This window comes from Thalassophryne amazonica, chromosome 11 (assembly GCF_902500255.1).
Source record: "Thalassophryne amazonica chromosome 11, fThaAma1.1, whole genome shotgun sequence".
Classification (NCBI taxonomy): Eukaryota; Metazoa; Chordata; class Actinopteri; order Batrachoidiformes; family Batrachoididae; genus Thalassophryne; species Thalassophryne amazonica.
In genome coordinates this window covers 3,365,573-3,376,230 of record NC_047113.1, presented here as the reverse complement: position 1 = coordinate 3,376,230, position 10,658 = coordinate 3,365,573, and the positions used below count along the sequence as shown (strand labels likewise).

At 41.1% G+C, this 10,658-nt stretch overlaps 2 protein-coding genes across 2 annotated transcripts in view; both read left to right on the top strand.

The window, feature by feature from the left end:
* Positions 1-10,658, top strand: part of pigg (phosphatidylinositol glycan anchor biosynthesis class G) — a 345,004-nt gene that overhangs the window by 144,365 nt on the left and 189,981 nt on the right. The window lies entirely within an intron of this gene.
* On the top strand, positions 1,610-10,628 carry LOC117519900 (transmembrane protein 208-like). The gene is made up of 3 exons (XM_034181168.1): positions 1,610-1,762; positions 9,937-10,021; positions 10,107-10,628. The coding sequence occupies exons 1-3, from the start codon at positions 1,674-1,676 to the stop codon at positions 10,242-10,244; spliced, it is 312 nt and encodes a 103-aa protein (XP_034037059.1). The 5' UTR covers positions 1,610-1,673; the 3' UTR covers positions 10,245-10,628.

Below are 10,658 nucleotides of genomic sequence, written 5' to 3'. Positions count from 1 at the left end.
AACACTACCTCTAACCTTAGGACATGAATTTGGGGTTCCACAGGGGTCTGTCTTAGGCTCCCTGCTTTTCTCCCTTTATATAGCACCCCTTGGGCACATATTGCGGCGTTTTGGGATTACCTTTCACTGCTATGCAGATGATACTCAGTTATACATGCCAATAACTGCTGGCAATCTCGTTCACATAAAATCCTTAGAAGATTGCCTTGCAGCAGTGAGAAGTTGGATGTCTAGAAACTTCCTATTTAAACTCTGATAAGATAAAACTGAAATGATGTTTCTTGGTCCAGCGAGACATCGGCATTAATTTGACCAGTTAATGCTCAGCCTCGGCTTGTGTGTCATACATCACACTGACAAAGCGAGGAACCTTGGGGTAATTTTTGATCCTTCGTTGTCCTTTGGCCTCCACATTAGAAATATTAATAGGACTGCTTTCGTCCACCTGCGAAATATAGCGAAGATTCGTCCTATCCTGTCTATGGCTGATGCTGAGACCCTGATCCATGCATTTATCTCTTCTAGATTGGACTACTGCAATGTTCTATCTTCTGGTTTACTGCAGTCTATCATTAGGGGTCTCCAATTGGTTCAAATGCTGCAGCCAGACTTTTGACACGAAGCAGAAACTTCGACCACATTACACCCATTTTGGCATCCCTTCTCTGGTTTCCTGTCCCAGTGAGATCAGTTTAAGGTTCTGCTACTAACCTATAAAATTATTCATGGACTGGCACCCTCCTACCTAGCTGACCTAATTAAACCTTACGCACGGCCCGGGTTTTACGTTCTCAGGGTGCAGGACTATTTGTGTCCCTAAGGTTAATAGAAGTCTGCGGGTCACAGAGCTTTCTCTTATCGTGCCCCTGTTCTGTGGAATGATCTCCCTGCGTCAAAAAACAGTCAGATTCTGTGGAGACTTTCAAGTCCAGACTTAAGATGCACTTATTTTCCCTTTCATATGGCTAGCATACTGGTACAGTTTTGTTTTACGCTTTTACTCTTTTAATTCATTTTATTAGTAATTGGAGCGGGCCGCGGCCTCAACTTTACCTAAATTCTGGGTCTTTTAGTGAAGTTTAGGGCTAGTGGCCGGCGATCACCTTAGTATTTCTCTGTTTTTCTTGTTGTTTAATGCTGACAAATTATACAGTATTTCTTGTCTTTCTGATGCCTGATTCTGTTTTTTCTCTCTGTTTAAGGTGCAGCTCCATCCAGAGATGGGAGTTGTGTTTGTGTTGGCGATTCTCCTGTCCTGTGCTCCAATAGCATTTCTTGTATATTCGTCCGTGAATTGTTCTGTAATTTATGTTTTGCAGCATGGCCTAAGCAGAGGGTCACCCCTTTGAATCTGGTCTGCTTGAGGTTTCTTCCTCAGAGGGAGTTTTTCCTTACCACTTTTGCTCTGGGGATTGGTAAGGTTAGACCTTACCTGTGTGAAGCGCTTTGAGGCAGCTCTGTTGTGATTTGGCGCTATATAAATGAAAATAATTGAAATTGAAACATATTGGGGCGGATACTCTGGATCAGATGGTTAGAAATCTGTTTCCACAGTTGTCATTTCCAAATAACAACACAGGTGGGGAAGGTTTCTGTCTGTCAGATAACCTCTTGTCTTCTTGTAGCTGTTGCTTCTGTTCGCACTGGCCGTGTATGTTGGGAGTTATCGCTCCATGTCTGCCATGGCCAAGCCAGCGTTTACTGAAGATGGAAGTCTGCTGGATGGTGGAATAGATTTAAACATGGAGCAGGGAATGGCAGAGTAAGTAACTGGCAAAGCAAGAATCACACTTAAATACAACGGGTACAATATGCTTACCTGCACCTTGTTAAACAGTGAGGCAGGTTAACACAATGCATAATTGCTATCATCTTAAACATCTTGAAATTAAAGTGCATATAATGAGGAAAAATGAGCAACTCCGATGGAACAGCTCAACAAAAAAATTACCGTTGTTTTGCTGATGCTATATACCACGTACATGCCTCCCAACTGGTGGACATGTTTGGGCTTCTTGCACAGAATGATCATCACATGCATGATAGCTGTTATTTGCAGGTATGGTTTTTAGGTTACATGGGTTGTCATTTAGGTCTGGTGACCACCAAGGTCACCACTGCTTGTTCAACAAATTGTGTAAATGGATAGTTGCTGCATGCACATCTGATCAGAAGAGCACACAAACAAAACAAGCAGAAAATATCCAGCTAATGCTGATATACGAGGTCTGTCCAAAAAGTATCAGACCTTTTTATTTTTTTCAAAAACCTTATGGATTTGAATCACGTGTGCTTGCATGAGCCAAGCTTGAACCTTCATGCGCATGCGTGATTTTTTTCACGCCCGTCGGTTGCATCATTAGCCTATGAGCAGGCTTTGTGTGAGCACTGGTCCTCCCCTCTCGTTGGATTTTCATTGCGAGGTGGAACGATTTGGAGCTTTGCTGCATCAAATTTTTCCAGAAACTGTGAGAGGCAGCCAGGTGGAAACCATTCAGAAGATTCAGACGGCTTTCGGTGACGATCCTATGGGCATCACACAGATTAAGGAGTGTTACAACCGGTTTAAAGACGGCGCACAATGGCGGAGGGTGCGCCGCGCTCCGAGCGGCCATCGACAGGCTGAAACGACCAGATCATTTCCAAAGTGAATGCTGTGTTGATCCGGGACGTCGTCTGACTACCAGAGAAATTGCAGAAGAGGTGGACATCAGCACTTTTTCGGCACATTCCACTGTTACAGGAGATTTTGTAATGAAAGACGTGCGGAAGTTGGAAGTCTCACAGGACATGTTGTGACATGTAGAGCTCTTACACAATTCCTCGGATACTCACTCGACTGAAAAGCCACCGAAAGCCGTTTGAATCTTCCGAATGGTTTCCACCTGGCTGTCTCTCACAGTTTATGGAAAAATTTGATTCAGCGCTGCTCCAATCGTTCAGACATTTTCCTCGCAATGAAAATCCAACGAGGGGGGGAGGACCAGTGCTCACTCAAAGCCTACTCACAGGCGAATGACGCAACCGACAGGCGTGAAAAAACTCACGCATGCACACGAAGGTTCAAGGTTGGCTCATGCAAGCACACGTGATTCAAATCCATAAGGTTTTTGAAAAAAATAAAAAGGTCTGATACTTTTTGGACAGACCTCGTACATGGCTTACCCACTCAGCTTTAAAAGCTGTTTACCTAAATCAAAATTTAGGCATGTTTACATGGACACTGTGCAATGGACTGATCTCCTATTTTTTTTAGTTGTTTATTACTTGATTTATTTTTTGACTACCTTTTTAGCCTTTTATCATATTTTTAATATTTGTAATATTTATCATCATTATCATTATATTTTTGATCAGGATATGTCATTCAAAGCGCATATTAAACAAATATGTAGGACTGCTTTTTTGCATTTACGCAATATCTCTAAAATCAGAAAGGTCTTGTCTCAGAGTGATGCTGAAAAACTAATTCATGCATTTATTTCCTCTAGGCTGGACTATTGTAATTCATTATTATCAGGTTGTCCTAAAAGTTCCCTAAAAAGCCTTCAGTTAATTCAAAATGCTGCAGCTAGAGTACTGACGGGGACTAGAAGGAGAGAGCATATCTCACCCATATTGGCCTCTCTTCATTGGCTTCCTGTTAATTCTAGAATAGAATTTAAAATTCTCTTCTTACTTATAAGGTTTTGAATAATCAGGTCCCATCTTATCTTAGGGACCTCGTAGTACCATATCACCCCAATAGAGCGCTTCGCTCTCAGACTGCAGGCTTACTTGTAGTTCCTAGGGTTTGTAAGAGTAGAATGGGAGGCAGAGCCTTCAGCTTTCAGGCTCCTCTCCTGTGGAACCAGCTCCCAATTCAGATCAGGGAGACAGACACCCTCTCTACTTTTAAGATTAGGCTTAAAACTTTCCTTTTTGCTAAAGCTTATAGTTAGGGCTGGATCAGGTGACCCTGAACCATCCCTTAGTTATGCTGCTATAGACGTAGACTGCTGGGGGGTTCCCATGATGCACTGTTTCTTTCTCTTTTTGCTCTGTATGCACCACTCTGCATTTAATCATTAGTGATCGATCTCTACTCCCCTCCACAGCATGTCTTTTTCCTGGTTCTCTCCCTCAGCCCCAACCAGTCCCAGCAGAAGACTGCCCCTCCCTGAGCCTGGTTCTGCTGGAGGTTTCTTCCTGTTAAAAGGGAGATTTCCTTCCCACTGTAGCCAAGTGCTTGCTCACAGGGGGTCGTTTTGACCGTTGGGGTTTTACATAATTAGTATGGCCTTGCCTTACAATATAAAGCGCCTTGGGGCAACTGTTTGTTGTGATTTGGCACTATATAAAAAATTGATTGATTGATTGATCACCATCATTTGCTAATTTTTTTAAAAACTTTTTAATGCTTGGTTGCTGTTTTTTTTTTTTTTTAATCTCTTATGTTATTTGTACCTGTGAGCTACAAGATACCCAAATTTCCCCAGGGGATTAATAAACTGTCTATCTAAACACCTATGACAGATATACAAAACTTACATATTATCGAACATTCTTTGGTATATCTAAAAGAATATACAGTGAGAATGTGTACTCATCATACATACAGTGCTATAAATAGGGATGTGAATCTTACAACTCACGATTCAATTTGATTCCGATTCTTGGGGTGACTATTCGATTCAGAATCGATTTTCGATTGAAAGAGAACTGAGAAATAGTTATATTACTTAAAAAAATGTTTATGTTTAAGAAAATGGAGCTTTACAAGGTTAATCAAGTGGTTCTAAAGATATAAATTTACTTATCTGCTTTGCTCGTTCAGAGTTGGCTGGCAGTTTAGCGAAGCGCTGGTCAGTAGTCGGCAGATACCGCTGCTGTGCTTCTTTTAGCTCCGGGTGATGGCGTAGCATGTGGGCTTGCAGATTTGAAGTGTTTCCCAAGTACTTGATTTTCATTTTGCAGATTTTGCACACTGCATAAGTTATGTCAAGCTCCTTCTTATGCAGCAAATAATATCCAAAATGCGCCCAAACATTTGCCTTCAGCAAAGATGGTGCTGGCTGAATTAGCTCTTCGTCCCCCATGCTAAGTTGCAGCTCATGAATGTTTGAAGCACGCCGGACCCTCCCCTCGCGGGGACGCTGTAGTAAGGAGGCCGTTGCCTGACAGACAGTACACGCAGCGAGTAAGCAAGAAAATGTTTTAAAAAATGCTTATTAAAAATCGATTCTTGGACATTTTGGATCGATTCAGAATCTTAATAAATAAGAATCGCGATTTGGACGTGAACCGATTTTTTTTTTTTTTTTTTTTCCCCCTCTTCTTTCCCCCGCCACCCCTAGCTATGAATATTGGAATATTGAGCAAATTTTGTACTGGGACCTGTATGTCTTAAAGTTGCATCCATATAATGAATGTGAATTCTGAATGAAGACTTTCAGCTTCAATTTTGGGGGAAATGCATCAAAATAGGGTGAATGAAGTAGGAATTGCATCAGATTTTGTATGTGTAGGTTAGACAACAAAGTAATAAACAAACAGTAGGTCCATACCAGGGGCCTGTACTACGAAGTGGGGTTAACTTACTCAGATGTAACCCAGGGTTAACTTCTTAAACCGGGGTTGACAAAACCTGGTGTTCTCAAATGGTGTTGATCGGTACTACGACGCTGATTAAGATGTTGATTTGTTGAACCTGTGTTAACCTAATTGGAGTTTGTGCACATTCACATAAAAGGGGCAGGTTGCAGCGCATGTCATCATTTTTCAGTGATGGCGTGGTCACCTTACTTTACCAAAGAATGCACGATTATTATGCGGAGCTACGAGGAATTTAAATTAACGTTAAGGGGGACATCGAACACATCGTCTGCCAATAAAGCAAGACAGGCTTGTTGGCAACGTATTGCTGATTGGGTAAATGCGTAAGTACAATTCAATTGTTCTCCAAATCTGTTACAGATGATTAACCTGTGGAATGTCTGATATGTGTAAAATAATGACCTTCTTTCATTAATTACGCCCAAATGCAACACGATTCAGAAGTGGACATAGGCCTACTAATAGATGTTAGGTTAATTTAATGTTTCCTAAATAGGCTACCTATCTAAGGATTGAAAGCCATTAATGGTCATTCTGTTAACATAGTTACATATATATCACTTTGGCATGAAGGTTATCCAACAGGACAGCCCCATGTGGGGAGAAAAAGAATGTGAAATATGTAATTGTATATTAGAATGTTTAGAAAAATCACCCAAACCAAAGCAACCATTATGTGGCTGAAATAAGTGAAAAGAAGATGAGCTTAGAGTGGACTACACAATAATGGGTATATGAAATAGGCCGAATAGAACGGCTGTACCTGCACATTGATACTGTGAAAAGATGTGCGATTGACATAATCGCCCTCATGCTCTCCCAGGGGTGCACTGATTGGGATTTGCGTGCAATCAATGGCTCCTATTACTCTTGGGAAACTTAGGAGAAATTGTTATTGATAAGCCCCACTTCGTCTAATTAATGGACATGCATTAGACCTATTTTGATATTAGTAATTACCCGCGATTGCATAAAACCCTTCTTTGATTTGCATTGCGGATAAATGGCCAGGGAAAATGACAAATGCATCCAACAGTTTAGATAGAGCAAGTACTACCTTGCGAATCATACGACATACAGTATTCTTGCTCAGATGTTCAGCATCACCGATGGAATACATAAATTGTCCACTGGCAAAATATCTAAGTGCAGGGCACATTATCTGCTCGATCGTCAGGGCATTGCTACAATGGGTGACGTTATAGACGTCTGGCCCGATCAGCTGACAAAGATAACGAATTCCCTCGGCTGAGAATCTATATCTTTCATGGAGAATATTGTCCGGGTATTGTAGAGAAGCTTGAATCTTCGACTGGACTGGGTTGCTTGACGTGAGGACGTTTCGCTTCAAATCGCAGAAGCTTCCTCAGCTAAAATTCTTGCTCTGGTGGTTGACTTCTGTCTTGACTCTTGTAGAGAAGAATAATCAAGAAGTCACAAAAGCTGGAGTTTTAAATCTAACCAGACCCCTCCTACCAAGAGGCAGACTGCTATAGGCTGGTGACTAAACAGTAGCTCTAATTAGCACTAATTAGTTACTCCACAAGTCATCAACTTACTCCCGAAGTTACGCTGATAAGCCAGTAACCCCGCTTCATAGTACAGGCCCCAGTTTCTGCACTTGAACCCGTGTCTGCAAGAAACACCACCCCTGAAGAAGAAGAAAAAAAGCCTTTATCGACCCTTTAAATCAGAATTTAGGGGATGGGATGGTCTAGTGGTTAAGCGTTGAGCTTCAGACCAAAGGATCAGACCCCAGCCAGACTGGAAAATCTCTAAATTAATGTTAATCTCCTAGTTGCTTCTAGTGTATAGTGAGCACCTTGCATGGCAGCACCCATTACATTGTTGTGCAAGTGTGTCTATGTGAATGTGAGAGATAATTGTAAAGCGCAGATGGAAAAGCGCTATATAAATACAATTCATTTACCATTTTATTGTACATACATACATACATCACAATTTGTCGTCTGCATTTAACCCATCCTAATTACAACCCCAATTCCAATGAAGTTGGGACGTTGTGTAAAATGTAAATAAAAACAGAATACAATGATTTGAAAATCCTCTTCAACCTACACTGAATACACCACAAAGACAAGATATTTAATGTTCAAACTGATAAACTTTGTTTTTGTGCAAATATTTGCTCATTTTGAAATGGATACCTGCAACACGTTTCAAAAAAGCTGGGACAGTGGCATGTTTACCACTGTGTTACATCACCTTTCCTTCTCACAACACTCAATAAGTGTTTGGGAACTGAGGACACTAATTGTTGAAGCTTTGTAGGTGGAATTCTTTCCCATTCTTGCTTGATGTACGACTTCATATGTTCAACAGTCCGGGGTGTTTGTTTTCATATTTTGCGCTTCATAATGTGCCAGACATTTTCAATGGGCGACAGGTCTGGACTGCAGGCAGGCCAGTCTAGTACCCGCACTCTTTCACTACAAAGCCACGCTGTTGTAACACATGCAGAATGTGGTTTGGCATTGTCTTGCTGAAATAAGCAGGGACGTCCCTGAAAAAGACGTTGCTTGGATGGCAGCATGTGTTGCTCCAAAACCTGGATGTACCTTTCAGCATTGATGATGCCATCACAGATGTGTAAGTTGTCCATTTCATGGGCACTAACACACACCCATACCATCACAGATGCTGGCTTTTGAACTTTGTGCTGGTAACAATCTGGATGGTCTTTTTCCTGTTTTGTCCAGAGGACACAACGTCCATGATTTCCAAAAATAATTTGAAATGTGGACACATCAGACCACAGTCAGTGCATCATGGGAACCCCCCAGCAGTCTAAGTCTATAGCAGCATAACTAAGGGATGGTTCAGGGTCACCTGATCCAGCCCTAACTATAAGCTTTAGCAAAAAGGAAAGTTTTAAGCCTAATCTTAAAAGTAGAGAGGGTGTCTGTCTCCCTGATCCGAATTGGGAGCTGGTTCCAGAGGAGAGGAGCCTGAAAGCTGAAGGCTCTGCCTCCCATTCTACTCTTACAAACTCTAGGAACTACAAGTAAGCCTGCAGTCTGAAAGCGAAGCGCTCTATTGGAGTGATATGGTACTATGAGGTCCCTAAGATAAGATGGGACCTGATTATTCAAAACCTTATAAGTAAGAAAATTTTAAATTCTATTCTAGAATTAACAGGAAGCCAATGAAGAGAGGCCAATATGGGTGAGATATGCTCTCTCCTTCTAGTCCCTGTCAGTACTCTAGCTGCAGCATTTTGAATTAACTGAAGGCTTTTCAGGGAACTTTTAGGACAACCTGATAATAATGAATTACAATAGTCCAGCCTAGAGGAAATAAATGCATGAATTACTTTTTCAGCACCACTCTGAGACAAGACCTTTCTAGTTTTAGAGATATTGCGCAAATGCAAAAAAGCAGTCCTACATATTTGTTTAATATGCGCATTGAATGACATATCCTGATCAAAAATGACTCCAAGATTTCTCACAGTATTACTAGAGGTCAGGGTAATGCCATCCAGAGTAAGTATCTGGTTAGACACCATGTTTCTAAGATTTGTGGGGCCAAGTACAATAACTTCAGTTTTATCTGAGTTTAAAAGCAGGAAATTAGAGGTCATCCATGTCTTTATGTCTGTAAGACAATCCTGCAGTTTAGCTAATTGGTGTGTGTCCTCTGGCTTCATGGATAGATAAAGCTGGGTATCATCTGCGTAACAATGAAAATTTAAGCAATGCTGTCTAATAATACTGCCTAAGGGAAGCATGTATAAAGTGAATAACATTGGTCCTAGCACAGAACCTTGTGGAACTCCATAATTAACCTTAGTCTGTGAAGAAGATTCCCCATTTACATGAACAAATTGTAATCTATTAGATAAATATGATTCAAACCACCGCAGTGCAGTGCCTTTAATACCTATGGCATGCTCTAATCTCTGTAAAAAATTTTATGGTCAACAGTATCAAAAGCAGCACTGAGGTCTAACAGAACAAGCACAGGATGAGTCCACTGAGGCCATAAGAAGATCATTTGTAACCTTCACTAATGCTGTTTCTGTACTATGATGAATTCTAAACCCTGACTGAAACTCTTCAAATAGACCATTCCTCTGCAGATGATCAGTTAGCTGTTTTACAACTACCCTTTCAAGAATTTTTGAGAGAAAAGGAAGGTTGGAGATTGGCCTATAATTAGCTAAGATAGCTGGGTCAAGTGACGGTTTATACATGCAAACCGTTAGCAAATCAGTCCCATGGTGTTTTATGTACTTGGTGCAAAAAGAGCCAAACGCAGAACACAATTTCTGTTAAAGCGCATTTTGTTGAGAGTTAATTCAATGTTTTCTGGCTTCAGGCACCTGAAAGATGTCATCCTTCTCACAGCCATAGTACAGGTGCTCAGCACCATCTCCTCTTATTTCTGGTATCTTTGGTTTCTGGTAAGAACTTTTGCACGTTGTTACTTTTAGATATCTCTCTGAATCATTTTCAGTCTCCTCACGTGTGTGTGTGTGTGTGTGTCAGGCGCCTGCACGTGCCCTGCACTTGCTGTGGGTCAACTTCTTGGGCCCGTGGTTTGCAGCTGAAAGCCCCTCAGCACCAGATGATGTGAATGAGAAGAAACAGAGACGACAGGAGCGCAGACAAATGAAGAGATTCTGATGCTGCAAAGCAGGTGGAGCAGTATTTTTATACACAGAATCTACAGAATATACAGATCATAATTAGTAGCTTGTAAGTTATTCAGGAATAATTTTAAGTTAAACTAAATCCAAATCTCACTGTATTGTTCATTTGTTTTTGCAGCTTTATGGTGATCTCCAGTCTTACTTTAAATTACAGGTTATGTTATGGTCCAAATATACTTTGTTTTTGTTTGTTTTCCCCCCTGGTTCAAACTGTTGCCTGACCTCCGTCTTGCAGTATGTTTCACCTGCATACTTTGAGTTTAAAGTACTGCCTGTGTCACTCTTGTTGGGGTATAATTGTGTTGTTTTAGCTTTAATTTTTCAAAATGCGTTTTTGAAATAAAAGGTCATTGAGTGTGCAGTCAGTCCGTCGCAGCATTTCATTAAA

Bases quoted from the DNA above. Each gene is read 5' to 3' on its own strand.
- LOC117519900 (XM_034181168.1), top strand. From the start codon at position 1,674: ATGTCTGCCATGGCCAAGCCAGCGTTTACTGAAGATGGAAGTCTGCTG. The intron at 1,763-9,936 runs GTAAGTAACTGG...TTCTGGCTTCAG, and splicing joins ATGGAGCAGGGAATGGCAGA to GCACCTGAAAGATGTCATCC. The intron at 10,022-10,106 runs GTAAGAACTTTT...TGTGTGTGTCAG, and splicing joins TCTGGTATCTTTGGTTTCTG to GCGCCTGCACGTGCCCTGCA.